Genomic DNA, 19125 nt, shown 5'->3' on the forward strand with positions numbered 1-19125 from the left:
AATTAGATACTAGTCACTGCTAATATGACTAGTAGTTATAAAACAGTCTACTTGTAACATTTAAATGATATTAGCTAGTTTAAATACTTCATAAATGTTTTGCCCTATTTTAAATAATAATTATATAGCACTATGTACCTAGCCTGTGCATGGCTCCAGCCTAAATGGTTTCTTGTGGTATTTACTGGTTTGGCGTCCTGTAGGCATATCTGCAGTCCTTTGAAGCACGCCTGAGGTCACTGATCTCTCAGGAGCAAAACACCACATTCTTTTTTGTGTGCCCAGCAGAGCTGCTCTTTGACTTCTTTGCCCATATAAGGCAGGAGATACCATGGCAACCGTGGGCTTGAATAGCTGTGTCAAATCCCTCCGCACCCTCTCTCTCTCACACACACACACACACACACACACACACTCCCTCACAGGCACGCGGCGCGCGCGCTCTACTGGACACTGGCTCGCGCTATCTCTTGTCCTCTTCAAGCCAGCGCGACTTCTGCACTTCCAAAAGCAGGTAGGGATACCGAAACACTCCCGGGGTTTCGCCGCCGTTATCGGCACGCCGGCTTATCATTCGGGGCGTCAAAGGTAAGCGAGAATATTCAGGGCGCTCGCCGAAGTCAGGAGTGAGGTATGTCGCTAAAGCTATGGCTCCACCCCTCCCCCTGCCCGAGGATCGCTGGAGGTTAGGCCGCATGTCTGTTCCTGGCGCTCATAAAAAAACAAGAAAGGGGACATTTAGCTCCGGATCACGGCGAAACCGTTAACGCGAGCTTATGTTGTGGTTTCATCCGTTGCGTTTTTGATTCAGCCGTTTTCAATCAGCGCCACAGTAACTGTTAGAGGGACTCCAAAAGTCTGCCCTCGTTTCACAACAAACAAGCGCAGCACTTCCTTGAACAATCAGTATAGTGTAGAAAGGCGCTGCTTTTTATACTGAGATGTTCTGATTAGCGCGTGATTATTGCTTGATGTGGTATTCTCTGAGATGTTTACATTTTGAAATATCGGTGTTCGTGTGGGTTGTGTTTCTGTTTTGTTCCTTTATTACTTGATCTTCGCAAGGGATTTTGAAAGGTTAGATATTTTAGTGAAATTCTTTGGTAATCTTAGGCTAAAAATAGTGACTAGTGAAATTGTGTAAAAATTATTTGTTGATATGTGATATATTATGCAAGCATATCATAAAGGCTGCAGTATGTAGAACAAAACTTGTTAAGCTGTCAGGGTTCCTGATTAGTAAATGAAGAATAATCCAGAAAAATCATAGACATTTATAGAGGTGGCGGATGTTATTAGTTTTGTTTTCTTAATTATGAAGTGCTTATTATGCTAGAACTAACTTTTTTTTTTTAGTGCAATTCACATTGGAATAATTCAGGATTCACAAAAGACAGAAATCCTGTAGTCAGAAAGTGTACAAACTCTGAAATGTATGTATCTGTTGCTTTTGGTTTTGTGTAACTTTTTTTCTTTGGCAGGCAGACATCTAAACAACGCATTACTCGAGGGCTGACTAAAAGAAGCTGGAGCGAAAAAAGTGAATATGGTCGGCCGAGGAGGCAAAACAACGTGCGCAGCCCACTTTCCGAAGACCAAAGTTGACTGACTCAGACTCGTGACTCATGACTCGCGTCTGAGCCTAAATGTGTCAGACGAAGCTGTGGACAATTACCAGATATAGAGGCCTTCGTATCTTCTCGTTTTAGAAAGCACAGCTGTCAAAAAAGGGGGTCGACTGAAACTGTCTGTGCCGACAGCACGTTTGGGAGTATTTTTCCTCCTCGGTTGTGCTGAGAACTAAGCGATGGCCATGGTGAGAGGGGGGTGGGGAGATCCCAATGGGGAGACTAATGGACTCGGCGACAAGGGGTACCTGAGAGGAGATGAGGACGACGGGTCACCGCAAGGAGGCGGCAGCGACATGGAGGCCGGGGAGGATGATAAAGGCTGTGTGGTGGACTGTGTGGTCTGCGGTGACAAGTCCAGTGGGAAACACTACGGTGTGTTTACTTGTGAGGGCTGCAAGAGCTTCTTCAAACGCAGCGTCCGGCGAAACCTTAACTATACCTGCAGGTAACGGAGGGAAAGTCAGCGACGTGTAAGCCACGCGCGTCGGCCGACGTTCTCAACATGTTCGTTTTCAGTCTGACCGTTTTTTTTTTGGTGCCTTTCAGATCAAACCGAGACTGCCAGATTGACCAACATCATCGCAACCAGTGTCAATACTGCCGTTTAAAGAAGTGTTTCCGAGTGGGAATGCGCAAAGAAGGTAACTGTCTATCCCTCTTGTCAAGTCGGAGTGGCTTTCTGTCATTGTTTAGTGCACTCAGACTTGGTCAACTTTGTCAACATGTCGTAGAACATGTAATAAGCAAAAAGGGCGGTGACTCTCATGGACATAGGTGACTCTGGACCACGAAACCAAAAATCATTATGTTATTAAGTAAAGATTATGTTCCATGAAGATACTTTGTACATTTTCTACCGCAAATATATTAAAACTTAATTTTTGATTAGTAACATGCATTGCTAAGAACTTAATTTGGACAACTATTATATTCTTTTTTTTTTTTTGCACTTTCAGATCACAGATTTCCAAATGAAAGGATTTTCGCATTTTTTCAAGCAAGTTTGGAGTTAATTATGCTCGCCGGTAGGAGTGTAAAGATTCACATGTTGTGTATCTTACGATTCATGCTCATTTTTCAAATAATGAGTGATCATCCTTATCCCCTTGTTAGTGTAGACTTTGGAGCGAACAGAGCATGTGTGTTTCATTGTTTAGTTGTTTGGAACGCACTTGTCAAAGGGAGCGATATATTTCCTCGTTATTTTCAGATGGGATGTTTCCGTGACAACGAACGCAGCACGATGTGCGTCGGCAGATTCGTTTAGGAACGGATGCACTGTATAAAAGTATACTTTATATTAAAAAAATGTAAAATATAAAATGTTAATTTGCAACAGTTGAGCTAACGACGAAAAAAAGACATTTATGACATTAAAAGAGCGACATCTGCTGAAGCACATCATGCTGCGTTCGTTGTCTCAGGAACATCCCAGCTGAAGATAATGACACGCACGTGCTCTGCTCACTCAAGTCTTTACTAACAAGGGGATAGGGATGATCGCTATAATTTTGAAAATGACCATGAAGCGTACGATACAAAATGCTTGAATCCTTACACCCCTGCTTACATTTATTTCACCAAAAATACAGTGAATATACAGTATTATTATGAAATATTGTTGCAATTTAAAAAACTTCTCTTTGAATATAGTTTATTCCTGTGACAGCAAAGCAGCCAAAGCATCAGCAACCATTGCTCCAGTCAAGTCTTTCTAATATGTCGATTTGCTGCTCAAGAAACATTTCTGATCATGTATGTTGAAAAACAGGTGTCCTGCTTAATTTTGAGGAAGCCATGATCCATTTTTCATAGTTTTTTTTTGATGAACTAAGTATGAAAGAACATGTATTTCACACCGAAATCTTATGAATAAGAGCATTAACAAGAATATTAAAGCTGAATAAGATTATGAATTATTTTTTACTGTTTTAAAAATACTGAATCTGTAGTGTCGTGGGAAAGAAATAATATTTTATAGATGTGAGTTGGCTCTCTAAATCGATTGTGACTGGGTACCACAAAATCACACAAATAAAATAATTTATTTTCACTGACTGCATGCAAAAACAGTCCAATTCACAAACATGACTCTTAGAAACAAGTTATTTTAATGACTTATTCAAGTATTCATGGTTACTGGTTTGAAGCAGTCTGACAAATCTAATGGGTTGCTAAAGCAGAACGCTGTAAAGATCACTGTTTTATATTTCATAGTTAGAGTGACGAGAGTCTAAGAGCTGTATTTTATTTTAAGCCGACCCAGATGGTGTTTGTTTACCACAATTGCCAGTGCACATGATGAAACTTACATTAGGGTGTGATGACCTATATATTTCGCTCTTTCCTCAACAGTTTTGCTTTTAAAGAGCGATGAATTGAATGTTTAGCTTGTTGTTGAACATTCTCATTCCTCGTTTTTTAAAAAGCGTCTGAAAGTGTTTGCAGGGTCCGTTTTCATTTTTGAGTGCCAGGAATCGGTAATCAGGTATTAGATGTTTTTAATCCTCTAGGTCAGTGCTCTGACTCTCTGCCAGATGTTGCATGTTAGTGAAACTTTGTAAAGTCATCTGTAAAGCATTTCAACTCCATCACGACTCTCCCCTTCTCTCTTCCCTTTCCCCCTTTAGCAGTTCAGCGTGGACGCATCCCACCTTCGCATTCAAGCCTCAGCCCTTCCACGACTCCAGTGGGCGGTAATGCCGGCAGCGGCGTGAGCGAGTTCTACAACGGGCAGCCGGTGTCTGAGCTCATCTCCCAGCTCCTGCGGGCAGAGCCTTACCCTAACAGCCGCTACAGCCATCAGTACAACCAGCAGATGCAGGGGGGCGGTGGATCCATGGGCATCGACAGCATCTGCGAGCTAGCCGCCAGACTCCTGTTTAGCATCATCGAATGGGCCCGAAACATTCCTTACTTCCCCGAGCTGCCTGTATCTGAGCAGGTGGCCTTGCTGCGGCTCAGCTGGAGCGAACTGTTTATTCTCAACGCCGCCCAATCCGCCCTGCCCCTGCACATGGCCCCGCTGCTTGCCGCAGCAGGCTTTCACTCCTCTCCCATGTCTGCCGAGAGGGTGGTGTCCTTCATGGACCAGGTGCGCGTCTTCCAGGACCAAGTGGAGAAGCTGACCCGCCTTCAAGTGGATTCAGCAGAGTACAGCTGTCTGAAGGCCATAGCGCTCTTCTCACCAGGTGCGTCAGACACATTAAACTGCTTGTAACCAAACATAATCGGATCAAAGGAGATTTAATATATTTGTGCTCTGTACAGAGTGGTAGAGAATAGTGAGGATTGTGCTGGCAGTCAGATTTCTAGTATAATGCTAGCACCCTCTACTGGAGAAGACAAAATCTTTTTCAGTTCATCCTAATTGCATTTTAAAGCATATTTATTACATATTGATAAGAATAAGGCAAAATTGTAGATCATATGCCTCTAGTGTGCAGATATTCTGTCTTGTAGCATCAGTTATTCATTGTGTTCACAGGGAATTAAACTTATGCAGGGCTTGATTATAATTTTTTTTTTGTTCACCACATTTTAGTTGTTTTTATTCCAACCACAGATTGATCAGAATGTAAGTTTATTACGTAATTTATATGTAATCCTTAAATGTAACCATCATCATTAAATATCTATTATTGCTGTAACTGATTCTGTTGTAATGTAACCCGTTCTTCATTTTTACTTAATTTGTAATGCAATTTATACAAAACTTGCTAGCCTGCTAGATGATTTTATTTTAATGACAAGATTAAATTGGAATAATGTGCAGCTAAATGTAAGGGGTAATAACAAATGACTGTGCAGCACTGGCCGTCGGCTGACCTCAAACTCTCAAACACTGTTTTTCACATTTTTGTCCCCAAGAATCGGATGCACTGAACCTTCAGATTGGTTGTGAAGAAGCCACTTATTCACTGTGGTTAAATAAATGAACAGTGCTTGTATGAATATACCCACACTAAACAAATGATCAACAATAAGTTTAAAAGAAAAACAAAATAATTACTGTGGGATATAAATATGTGTACAAACTAATTGGAGTATTAAAAGAAGATTAACGTTAGTAGAAATAGTTATTGGAATGTGTGTTAATCACTGGCTAATGACATGTTGCAAAGTTACTTATAGTTATTAAAAAACGTTACTACAGGTATTCATTACTACCCATTTTAGTATTTAAAGGATTATGGTTTACTTCACAATACTAGTTTTGATCAAATATATTAATACCCAAAACTCAAATCGAGTATGACATTTTCACACAACTCTATGTACCTCTCATATCATTTCCATTTAAAATGAATGACTGGGTCTGTCACTTGTCAGCAACTTGAATCTGGCCAGTGGGCCGGTCTTATTGTTGATCTGGCCCACCATGAGTTAGAGGTAGTCTAGCTGCATACCTTTATATCTGGTGTCCTTTGTGTTTAGATGCGTGTGGGCTGACAGACCCGGTTCATGTGGAAAGCCTGCAGGAAAAAGCTCAGGTGGCCCTGACCGAGTACGAGCGCATGCAGTACCCCGCGCAGCCCCAGCGCTTCGGACGGCTCCTACTGCGACTGCCCGCTCTGAGGGCCGTGCCCGCCAGCCTCATCTCTCAGCTCTTCTTCATGCGCCTGGTGGGCAAGACGCCCATCGAGACGCTCATCCGTGACATGCAGCTGTCTGGCAGCTCCATCAGTTGGCCATACGCACCCGGACAATAACCTGATTATCAGATGTGACCATAAAACCAGTCTGAACTGCGAGCTATCTCTGTGTGATTTTTGTTTAGTTTTTTCCATCCACACATTCACTTCTGATATTCACCGAACCACTTAATGCAACTGGGTCATACTGTGGGTATGGTGGATCCGGTAGTGCACGACAGAAGGCTTGATGTATGCCCTGTGTGAACTCCTTTATTAGGCCCAGAAGCGTTATTAAAAAATTACTTGAGAAATATATTGGCTATCTGCTAGCCAAAGGTAAGACGTTAGGTACAGTTTCACAGCGAGTTATTAGGTGGAAATTGGTTAAAACCCTAAACAACAAGCTGTCAGTTGGGTGTAAACATGAAAGTCACTTTGGACTGTCCCTGGAGGCAGCAGGAAATCAAGTCCCCCTCATATTCTGCTCTGCCCTGTCCTTGTGTACCAGAAAGCCCGAAGGAGGAGGAAGTAGACATGATGACATCCAAAAACCCAAACAAACCAAACCGAAACAGTCAGAATTGGGACTTAGGCATTTGTTTTGCCAATGATAACTTCTTGGCTTGTATTTTTAGCTCTTTTTCTTTGTTAATGTTAATGCATTTCTATGAGGAGAGACTGAAATTTGGATCATGTTTTATTGACAAATAAATTGCGGCCTGTATTTGTAGTGTGAGTTAAGGTACGGATTTGTCTCTTCACGAGCGATTCATTTTTTATATGCACACTGCGTTTGAGATAGATGACAAATGAAGTAGTCATTTTTTCCCCAGATGAAAAAAAAAAACAGTGAACTTTTCACGTAAGTTCATCGACATTCTACTGGATTCTATTCTGCTTTCCTGCTATTTTTTTTTCCCTCACTTACCAGTTAATGCTAAACTGGTAATGAAGTCACATTATGTATGTTGACCAAAAGAAATACCTCTACAGTCTGTTGAGACTCAAATGGACTTGCAGTCATTAGCGGCTGGGTCAGTTTTTAAATTTATCAGCACACTTGAGCTGCTCACTTTACACTAAAGAGGAGTGATTGGATCTATCTGTCTGTTATGTTTGGCCATTTCCTGTAAGAAACTGGCATTGCCTGTTTTGTCTTTCGTGGAGCAGTGCTCTGGTGTGGCGTTTCACAGGTGACAGCATGTTGTATTTGGCTCTTGTTGTGAGATGTACGTTTTTCTAGCCTTATCATACATGTGAATGACTAATATTACCTCATATTTAGGCCTCGAAACGTATCAGGCGGTCTAATATACATAAATGCATCAAAGCGGCAACATGTACAGTTTTCATTTTAATATCTTTGTCTTTTTAAATACTTGTGTATGACAGCTTGATTAAACAAAAGTATCATACATTGCAATGTGCTTGCAAGTGCCTTTTTTTGCCAGTAGCCTATCAAATGAGAAAGGAAATGTTTTCAGAGTTTTATATACAAATTGTAAAGGGTTCATTTTACAGGAAAATTCATGTAACTTTAAACACAACTCACTCAGTCTAGACGTATACAGTGTATGCATTCACGTGTAAAGTTTTAGACAAAGAAATCCTGGTGATCAGTAGTAATAGTCTTCTCTCTCCTTGCAAAGCGTCTGTCATAATTTTTCACCAGTTGTTTGATATTACATAGCTCCTGCTTCAGTTTTTTACACCGAAGTTTCTTAGCTTGGTATTCCGGAGACTAGAGAAAGTAAATGAGCGTTAGGGATTGAAAGACAAAAATATGAAATGGCTATAATGACTGATTTTGACCATCAATTTCCATCAAGAATGTTTTCTTACCCGCTTAAGATCCTTAAGTCGATTATATTCATCAGCTACAGCCTGTGATGCAATATATATATAGACACATATAGATATTTATCGGTTGTACTGAGTTTATATCATAAAAAAATATATGTTGTAATTGATGTCTGAAAACTTTTTTGTGTTTTTTTAGTGTCTACCTGGAACTTGGTGGATTCCTCATGTAGGGTGTCCAGTTCTCGGCTCAGTTCATTCATTTGGTCGCTGACATTATCCATTTCTGCACAGAGGTTCTTGTATTCAGTGAGGGAGATATCAAACTGTTCCTTGTACTGTCTGCGCACTTCATCGGTTTTAATTTCTGCATGAGAGCTGTAGCAAGAAACAAACAAGTAACTAATCCTGAAAAACAATCTGCTATAAGTGCAGAAATAGAAAAACAGATTCTTAACTGCAACTCTCTTGAGCAGCACAGCATTAAAGTGAGGGTCTATTTAATGCATTGTGAGTTATTTACATTGTTAAAGAGTTGGATTCTTATGCTATATATTGTACAGAAAGTTTCAGAATCTTTTTTTCAACCTTCATGACGTCATAAGAGGCAGAATTACTTGCATGGGCATTTCCCCAGAAGCAAGTTCCATCGTTCAATGGAACTAAAGACCATAGTTAACTATAGGGCCTTTTGCACCGTAGTAACTATTTTGTAGTACCCAAACTAATTGTGGTACAACCCACTTTTTGGCGTGTTTGCACTGCAGGAACTAGGAACGATTTTAGTTCTAGGAACTTTTTTTACTTATTAAGTGTAAGAGTAATCTGGTTGGCTAAACGCGTACGAAACTTCACCTTCCATGATTTAAATTGCTGTGTAAACATTGTATGAACTTATTTTATAAACACCATTTACCGTAAGAGTTCGTCTAGAGAGTTTTCTGTAAGACACAAAAACACAGCTTGGATCAAAAAATCCTTCATGCTCCTGTTATTCACGTGGTTATTCTTGGTTTTTTTTTTTCTTGTATGCCACGCACAATTGACATTGCTGTCAACCATCTAATGTCACTTCTTAGTACCCACTGGGTGAATGTAACCCTCCAAAAGGTACTCAGAAATAATTTGCACAAAATCATCCCAGTACTGTACTTTTAACTCTGGAACTACTTTTGGGAAAAGGAATGTTGTAGGGGAAAGATAGGAAGGATGCAAAACTAATCTACTCAAGATTAACACGAGATTGAGCAAACGGTGTGCGTTATGTTTAGGATAAGAAGTATACATATTGAAACTCACTTTTCCAGCTCGTATGTGTCTAATTCAGTGGCCGAATCTCCACCAGTGGTGTAACCCATCTCACAGAGCGCATCCTCTACCTCGTACGTTTCAGGTTTCTCCTGCACCGAGCTGCTCTGCACTTCAACCTCCTCCACAGTGTTGGAGCTCATCCATCGGCTCTGGTACAACGGCTCTGGGGAGCAACTGTTCGCGTTCTCAGAATACCTTTAAAACAAAGTGCAAAGAAGAGGCTAGTGTGCATGGGTACTTGTAAGAATTTCTTGTCCTGAACATGGTCAGAAAGGCGGGCCGCACTCACACATTGCTTTTGTATGCACCCTCGCTGTAGACGCTCACTGTTCCCTCCGTGTAGGAGGTGAAGCTGTTCTCTGCTTTCAGATGAGGGGAAGCCTTCTCTGATAAAACCACAGTGGGGGTGTATTGAGTGCTTCGCTGGAACAGACAGTGTACAAGTTTTAATGGAGCCAGAAGAACAACAACATGCAATGAATCAAATTGAGTCTGACGCTAAATCTGCCACAGAATGGCCTGATGGGAAACTAGATCAGACCGGAGGACTATCAGCGATACCATCACGGATTTCTCTGAACAATACTGCATCTTAAGAGACCACTTGAGCAGTTTTTTATGACACAATACACCAAGACATTAAATCCATCACAACACAATTATCCCACCCTTGTGCACATGCATCACTTCCTGTAATGAAGCGTGAATATTTCAGCTTTCAGGAAGCACACTTGATGAGAGCTTCACATGGCACTGGCTGTACAAAAATGCCTGTGCATTGTCTTAACAACAACAAACAACATCTGAGGCCACTTCCAGGAAAGTCACTGCACAGTCCAAGAATTCAGAGCGACCTATTTTGAAGTATTATTTTTAATTTTAAAGCCTAATTAAAAAAACTGCTGTTATTTTGTTGAGATTGTATACTACAGCTATTTGTCTGATATTTACGGCAGAAGCTATTGTTTACAAGCTGCAATAAGCAGAAACGGTTAAAGCAAATGCACATTTGCATGAAAATATCAGTAGTTGCACAAGTTATCTTTATCTATACAAATAACACAGTGTATCAGCTATATAGCAAGTTATCTAGGACTCAGATTGTTAACCGACCTTTACTCAGTGCCGGTCTTTATGAAGAGAGCAATTCACTTCAAAATCACTGTAAATTGATGAATGATTGACACAAAGGCTATTCTGATCATATGACTGATTGCATTGTACAGCACTGGTGTCGCAACTACACTAAATTGAAATAATGTGGCTCCTAGTTTTGTTTTGCAAAACCTCCTTGAAACATATTGCCAGTCAAAAGAATAAGTAAAAAACCCTAATTATTTAAATTAGAAATAATTAAGCAGCTCAACTGTTTTCAACAATGAAAATAGTTTATTATTACATATAAATTACATCAGATATTTAAAATGCACTTTAAAATAATAGTTTCCAATTGCATTAGCACAAAAACAAAACCTCAACACTATTCTTTAAACATTTTAATCACAGTAACTGCCTTTTATAATGCTATTATTAGCAAACTTTCAATTTCCCTCCAATCTTGTCCAGTTCAATACATTTGACTACGATGCTTAATCAGTGAAGCCTTTGTACTGCATGGTTTGTAAATAATGAATTATTCTTCAGAACAACATTTAAACAAGGTCTTACCATGGTAGAGACCAGCAAATTAAATTAACATTTAAGGTTTTTGGTTTAAAAAAAAAAATTGCCATTAAATTAACTGCCTATTTATAAAAATTGATTCTCATTACAAATGTTCTCATTACATATTACAAAATACTGTTTCGAAACAATAATTATGTAGACTAAAAATATATATAATTGTAAGAAAAACATAAGATTTTTTTAAAAAAGATTGACTGGAAATGTAACAAGTGTGCTTAGTTTTCATGTGAATTATTCAAAGAAACTTTAATGAGAAATGTTTCTTGAGGATTAATACAGCATATTAGATTGATTTCTGAAGGGTCATGTAGCATTTTTTTGCATTTATATATACTTTTTGTAACAATATTTCACAATGTCATATACATTATGTATATGCCAGAAAAATAATGGCCTCAAAAAATCTGAACGGCCACTTTTGTGCTCACCCAGTTTTGCGAATTCTGGCTCCTGTCTATTCTGAGGATAGGTGGTTCCTCCCAATAGATATTAGGTTTGCCATGACGCCACATTTTGCTTCGCGTCTTATAGGCAAAATAGGCTGCAACAACCAGGGCCATCATGACAAATAACCCACACACCAGAGCCACAGCCTGAAATGAAGAAGAAAACACAAGTTTAAAACAAATGTTACAGTGAAACTACAGTTACAGAGCAATAAGTGAGAATTACACTCCTTAATAAAGGCTCCAAAAGGAGGTTTTCACAGCGATGCCATCAAAGAAATATTTTAGGTTCCCTGAAGAACTGTTTTTCTCAGTCTGAAGCACATTCTAATAATCTCAAGTGCCTTTTCCCACAATAAATAACAATTTGTGCAATGGAAAGTTTCTTCATGTACTGATGCAAATAAAGAACCTTTATTTTTAAAAGTGTGTATCTTGCCGTACTGACCTCCTCAGGATCCATGAAGCAGTAGTGATAGAGATATCGATTAAAGGATGGATATGCACCCGGAAAGCCTGTTCCAACTCCAGCACTGATGCTGGGAGTCCCTAATGAGGTCTGGCACATCATTAGGATGGGGTTGTACATGATGCTTTGTGAACTCTGGGCCATGGGATTCACCCCAATGACAAATATGATGTCTATAATACACTGAAGAATCGCCATAACCACATTCACCACTAAAACTGTCAAGTAAAACGTTTTTCCATACACACACCATGTCTTTGAGAAACTAACCACTAGGATGGTCAAAGACACTACGAAATTGAGGGCTGCCATGGAGATCATGGCTGATTTTGCTGAGTAGGGCGTCATATAAGAGCTCTGATAGCCGTAGGTTCCTCCATAGTACCCAGAACCCATCCCATAACCACCAGATCCAGCAACGTAGGCTCCGATGCTCCCCTCGTAGCCATGCATGTCCCAAACTAGAGTGGAAGCAACACAGGCAAAAATAACAAAACAGAGCAGAGCGGTCAGTCCCTCCATCATTTTCACAATGCCAGGTGGGGAGAACCATCTGTAGAAGTGCTGAGGGTTTCCCTCCGTTTGAGGAGCATCGGGCACCGAAGAGTATAAACCATACTCGCTTCTTTGAGAGTAGAAACTTCTGGATGTGTACATATTTGATGGGGCAATGTAGTGTGGACTGTACTGCGGTGGACTGTCATACTGCTGTGCTTCATACATGATTCATAAGGGAATCTGAAAAAAGAAATGAGGTCAAATTTAGATCATGAGATCATCTGGGAACAGATATAGCTTTCTGAAACCAAAACCATACTTCATTTTCAGACAAAAAGCTGCAGTCATTTGTTTTAATCACTAAGAAAGATATGGACTAGTATGGACTAGTATGGCATTTGCTGCAAAAAAACAAAAAAAAATTAAACAGAATTTTTTCGAATGATAATGAATGCAATATATATAAAATTGTAAATTTTCTTGCCAAAATAAATGTTTAAATTGATTTATAAAAATTGCTAAAAATAAAATATAAATAAAATATACTGTAGCTAAATAGTAAAATAATAAAATGACAACCAACAACCACATAGTCTCAATTATACATCTAATAACGATTTGTAAAATATACGTTTTTTATTATATATTAAAAAGAAATTATTTGAACAGCATTCCAATAAAATTCAAAGTGTAACACAGATGACACAACTGCGAATTATATTGTTTCTATATAACATATTGTCTATTTTTTGCTATGAAGATGAAACAATTTCAGAAGGGGACAAAGTATAATTAGTTGTCACATAATCTACAGAGCAATACACAGCCTCCCTGAATCAGTCAGCGTTTCTGAACAAATTAGTTTTACGCATATTTTGTTCCTGATTTAATTAGTGAGTTTGAAAGAATTGTTTGAATGAATCATTTAATGACTCACTCACGAAAACAGTCACTTGTCCAATTACCTGTGCAGTAACCTGCATAAATAACTCTGTCACTAAAGCACTGATCGTCTCAAATGCACAAAACAGCATAAATTGCAGTTAAACTATGTATTTTATCAATACATTTTTTTCCTGGGGTTAATATTGTTAACGCACAACTCCGTAGATCTACAGGAACTTTCAGATCTAACAGTGTCAATAAGATAGAACGCACCTCTTTATAGCACAAACAACATTCAAACTCTGGAGTCCAGCTTTAAACATGATTCCCTTCATCAGGCTACTGCAATTCAGACGAGATGCTCTGAATTATTCAGAGAAACGTGAGCAGATGCAGTCATTGGGGGTTTCCATGCTGTAAGTTTTCTTCCTTACATTTCTGTTGCATCCCCCCCAAGTGCAATATACAGCCATTACATGTGAATAAAAGAGCTAACAGGAATATTTCAAATACCGTATCCTCTTAGTTAATTATGCTTTAGAGAGATGGTGAGCTGCACACCTGTGGTAACTTGAAAAGAGTGAATAAATAATTCAAGAGCTGAAAATCAAGCTAGCAAGCTTTATACAGCCTCACAGGTGCATGTTGATGGGACAGCTATTCAAGAATAAAGAAAAAAAGGTCCCAAAAGGGTGAATATTTATATATATATATATATATATATATATATATATATATATATATATATATATATATATATATATATATAAACACATTTTTATGCATATAATTTTACAACTTTCATCTTTAAAATAAACATATCATCTGAGCATACAGCTGTCACAAAAGCTCATCTGATTTGTGACAGCCACAATCACATAAAAAACATCGCCATCGGTATGATTTGACAACAAGATAAAAAAAAAGTACTGTGACAAGTCTACGTTTCGCAGTTTCACATTGACTGCAATCCATTCTAAAAAGGTCTATCATTTTGTGGTAAATAATTGAAGCTTTATGTAACTTACCGTAACGCAACAGCCACTGGGCTTTTCCTTGTTCGCCTTAGTCCCGCTTTTCTGAGCTTGACAGTTTTCTGTCAAGTGTTGTTTAGTGTTTGAGTTTATCCATTTGATGTGAATACCTGTGACAGCTGCTGCTCATGGTGATTTGTGAGAAAGACCTAGGCCTGAAACTCTAAACCCGATCCAGCCCGTTGCTACTGACACAATCAGTCTTATTGGTTCTTTAGTAGGTCGAAAGTTAAGGTACACAGGAAGCTGAGTTAATGATTGTTAGTGTCCCAAAGTGCTTTAAAGCCATAGTCTTAGTCTGATTTCACTTGTTTTTGTTTCAATTTTAAAGTGACAGTGTAAAATAAAAAATATAATTTGTAAAAGTAAAGTTAGATTTTAGTCAAACTGTTGTCATTTCATAATAATAATAATAATAATAATAATAATAATAATAAAAATATATTTTAATTGCTGTCCTTTGCAGTGAAATTTTGATCAAAATCACTAATTCTCATCTTGATGTGGCTTAGTTTTCCTTTCAGATATTGACACCGTTCCTTCTTCTCCAGAAAGTATGGGTCCTTGAGGAAGCACATAAGAAGTTAAAATAAACAAAATGTTTATTTAAAAAAACAAACATCTCTTGTATAAAGTTGGTTCAAAAGGTGACTTACGTTCTTTTTTTGATTGTATTTTTCAAGTAATCCACGGATTCTCTTACTCTCCTAAATAAAATGACCAAAAACAATTGACACAACTGGTTCGAATAGTCTAATAAAAAGTAATACTGAGGAAATGTAAATGACTCCAATATCACTCCTCACCGCAGGGTTTCTCCTGTTATTCATGAGTTGGCTCATCATGCTGTCTAATTCCTGAAACTTCATTAAAGTGGCTGTGATGTCTCTGTGCAGGTCCTTGTACTCCTGGTATTGGTCATTAAAAACTGCTTTGTATTGCTCTCTGTCCTCTACTGAATGAATTTCAGGATATTTTCTGCAAAAAATAAATAAATAAAACCTTTTAATACTGTCCCATTGAATATTTTTTCTTCAGTATTCACACCTATTCTATTTGTATTAATCCTAACCTAATTTTATTTCTCAAGCCCATATTATGTTCATCCCATTTTGAACTAATTACCATCCATTTTTTGGTATGTCCTATAGATCTACTGTATGGTTCTTTTCTAATTTGTATCTGCTGTTTTCATGAAAAGATGGTCAAGGATTGAGATAATAATGGATTTTTCGCACCAGTGAGATTGTCTACACGTGGAGTCACCTAATAATCATTAAAGATGAAAAAAGAGCCACTCTACATCCTTCAATGGGGTTTAATGGGTTAATACTACATTTGTTAGACCAGGAATAAACCATAAAGTATACTAACAAAATATAATCAGCGATGACTGTGGGAATGTGTTTAGTTTAGGAATGTGTCCTGTTGGAATAGCTCCAGTTAAAATCTTTCGTTCTTCAGTTCTCTCTGAGACATAAGCCAGCCTGCTCTTATTCACAGAGCTTTGATCCATTTCGTCTCTGAATGAAATTTTCTTGGATCTACTCGAGGAGCTGCCCATATTGGATGTGGATTTCAGAGTTTGCTGCTGTACCTGAAAGATAACAGTCATTACAATTAACACAGCTTTTGTGGAAACTAGGAATTTAATTAGTGTTGTTCATAGTTAAAAGTGAAGGAAAAACCGTGTGATCACTATTATAATTTTTTTATGAAGAACCATTCATATTCAAGACATTCATATTCTAATGAATCAAATACACACTGCATTTCAAATATAATATTGTTATTATAACATATTGATATTACGTTATTATAACATCTATTTTAAATGGTTCCTATGATGGTTTCAGTATGTTGATTTGGTGCTCAAGAAATAGTTTGCCTTATCAATGTTGAAAATAGTTACGCTGCATAATATTTTTGTGGAAACTGTGATACTTTTAGTTAAAAAGCATTAATTTCTTAAAAATAGGTAATGTAAAAAGCACATTTACCTGGCTGTTAAGCTGGCTTGTCCTGGCCTCTTTCTCACGACGGGCAGCTTCATGCCTCCACATTTTAAGACACACTAGGAAGCTTATCAAGTACATGACCATGTTAATGAATATAAACGCAGTCCCAGCCATCTGACCGCCCTCGACACGACAGAGACTAGACAGGACTGGGTTGATGCCGACCGTCATAAAGCAAAGCCCACCGCGATTCAGATCATTCAAGTAGACGATACCCGCTGCCATATACAGCAATGAAATGACCAGATTGGTTACAGCCTCAGTAAGAGGCCACCATTTCGAATCCAACAGGATTGTTCTGTAATACATTGTTAATCCCAAAACCAGCAGGATAACGGTCAGTAACCATGAGAGTCCAACAATGACCAACACAAAGGCTGTCAAGGGACCACTGTAACGGTATCCTTGCGCACCAGCCAACCCATAATTTGGCCTGTAATAGTTGGACCACTCACTGTCTCTTTGAATATATGCACATACACAGGCGAAAACCATCCCACCGAAGACCAGTTGAAGGCCAGCAAGCAGTCGTAAAAGGCCAGGCCAAGACTTCAGGTAGGAGTATTTTAACTTGTATACCTCTAACTTCTCAGCGTAGTACTCTGCCGGATGGATACTGGTCAGTTCAGATTCAAGCGTGTCATATTTGTATCCCACTGAACCTGGGGGGAAGTTTGCCTTGAGGTCACCTGTAAGCGCATCCCAATGTTTTCTGTCCAACAATGGAGAAACAGGCGGACTACATCTTGTGCCGTTGGGAAGTATTTTAATTTCTCCCGATGATGTGGAAAGCGTTTCCGAATCAGTTTTCTTCCACTTCTTAAACACACCAGTCCAAGATTTCAGCAAGGCACTTTTTTCCATCTTCTCCGCTTCCTTGTCCGAATGGCTCTGCTCACACGAGGAGTATCTTGAGTCCTCAGGATTGTCACCGATTTCTGAAGAAACCTCGTCTGCATGTGCTCTGTTGAAATCTTCACTTTGTGAGGATGAGATGTCATCCGAATACGGTCTGCCAAGGTCTGTCATTTTGCTGTAGCTGGTGGGAAAATCAAGGTCTTGTACTGTTTTGGAAGCTGGTTATTCAGCAAGATGTCATTAGTTTAGCAGCTAACTAAATCTGGTATGGATTTTCAACGGTATTGTTAAAAGTGGTATTCGTTTTAAAGCTTCATCGTGTACAGTCATTAACATACTCATATACAACGTTTCCGATCATTAACTAAAAGGAAGCTGAACTTTCCGTTTGTAAGCGTTTGTTCTATAAACACATCATAATCATTAGCCCTGAATGTAGCACCGTGACAAACATAAACATACTTACGTTCTTGTCAGAATAGACTGGTTTGCTATTAGTGAGTATGGCTGCGCTAAAATGGCTTCACAAAGTAAAAACAAGACTGTTAAAAGCGAGCGAGAGGGGCTGCAGCAGGAAGCCGGAGCAGAGATTAAACATTAAACCTCCAGAGGCTGGTGAGTCTGGTGACAGGCACGGGCTGGCATTCAACATTTCCCCACAGAAACTGTGCTTGATGACATCCCTGAAACCCTTAAAACGGAAAGGACCCCAAACTGCTCATTTTACTTCACTGCTATCATGTAACGGCTTCAGAATTAATTAACCAAAATCCTTTATTTTTTGTCACTTCCAACAGTGCCTCGTTTTGTTACTCATCACCTAATCGCTAGAGGGCAGTAGAGGAGTATTGCCTAGACTAGCTTCTCGTGAAACGATTACCAATTCAAGTGGACTTTGTTGTATAATAATTTCAATCCTTTCTTATAAAGAAATGTTTAAGCCACAGTTTGATAGTCAGCGGGAAATATAGGACGTATTATAGCACAGTTACATTTTCATGTAAACAGAAGCAGACGCTTTCATTTAGTATTTGCATCTAGTAAAAAAAAAAATTCTATGGAGATCAAATGATTCACCGTTTTTTTTAGCAGAAGAGATCATGAGGACAGTGAACCCAAAGGTCATAATAAAGTGGACAAACACCTCATTTGAATAGAGGAGTTATGATTTATCTAGTTAAAAAAAGGGAGAGAAATGCTTGCGTTAATTAATAATAAAAAGAAGTATGTATACACTGAAAACTATGTAAGTTTTCACATCTCCACACCGACAAAATCTTGTGGAGCACATCTAGTCTAATTTAGGGTCCCTTGGGGTACATAGTAGTTTAGGCCAGTTAATATTAATTGGGACCAATAAAGTGTCTCAAGTCTTCTTGGAACTTACGGACACCTGTCTTTTTTTTTTTGAAAGAGTGTTCTGCCTGTGTAGCAATCTGAGGAACCGCAAATTACCATAATGGTATTTAGCTCTGATTACACAAATCTACGATAAAGCTCAACGGTCATTGTCTGTCTGTGCTCTATCATTTGATTTGTGTCTGAATTCACCTTGGAAAATGTCCTACGGCCTGTTTTTGTCCCAAGATAGCTGCCTGTGGTTTATCTTCATTGCTCTTCAATTAAATGTTTATGAGGTCCGCTCCACTGTTAATGGGCATATGTCTTACTCGCACATGCTATCATTACCATGCAGCTTGATGTGGCCCATTTTCTTCACTCTTCTGGGACTGCCTCAGAGATGTCCCTCTGCAACGTTCTCACTCTTAAGGATCTAGGTCTGCCTCCTTCGACAGCACATCAAACAAATGAAGAATATGTATTTATTTTTTAAAAAGGACTGATGGAAGCA

General features: G+C 38.8%; 2 protein-coding genes across 4 annotated transcripts; one reads left to right on the forward strand and one right to left on the reverse strand.

The window, feature by feature from the left end:
* Positions 1 to 378: 378 nt before the first annotated feature.
* nr2f6a (nuclear receptor subfamily 2, group F, member 6a) lies at positions 379 to 7691 on the forward strand. 3 transcript variants are annotated; one of them, XM_043258084.1, is made up of 5 exons: positions 379 to 514; positions 1482 to 2076; positions 2178 to 2272; positions 4262 to 4822; positions 6069 to 7691. In XM_043258084.1, the coding sequence occupies exons 2-5, from the start codon at positions 1808 to 1810 to the stop codon at positions 6341 to 6343; spliced, it is 1200 nt and encodes a 399-aa protein (XP_043114019.1). In that variant the 5' UTR covers positions 379 to 514; positions 1482 to 1807; the 3' UTR covers positions 6344 to 7691. The 3 variants fall into 3 exon arrangements, with proteins under 3 accessions (XP_043114019.1, XP_043114009.1, XP_043114028.1); XM_043258074.1 differs by having other exon boundaries at positions 389 to 514; positions 1486 to 2076; XM_043258093.1 differs by having other exon boundaries at positions 389 to 514; positions 1486 to 2076; positions 4265 to 4822.
* Positions 7610 to 17919, reverse strand: zgc:154006 (uncharacterized protein LOC563016 homolog). The gene is given in 14 exon segments (XM_043262679.1): positions 7610 to 8009; positions 8111 to 8152; positions 8275 to 8446; positions 9368 to 9574; positions 9669 to 9802; positions 11494 to 11658; positions 11960 to 12706; positions 14847 to 14960; positions 15054 to 15104; positions 15204 to 15375; positions 15772 to 15797; positions 15800 to 15994; positions 16398 to 17491; positions 17740 to 17919. Coding segments are annotated over 13 exon segments (3219 nt in total). The 5' UTR covers positions 17445 to 17491; positions 17740 to 17919; the 3' UTR covers positions 7610 to 7862.
* Positions 17920 to 19125: the final 1206 nt, after the last annotated feature.

The sequence above is a fragment of the Puntigrus tetrazona genome, chromosome 2 (genome assembly GCF_018831695.1).
Source record: "Puntigrus tetrazona isolate hp1 chromosome 2, ASM1883169v1, whole genome shotgun sequence".
NCBI lineage: Eukaryota > Metazoa > Chordata > Actinopteri > Cypriniformes > Cyprinidae > Puntigrus > Puntigrus tetrazona.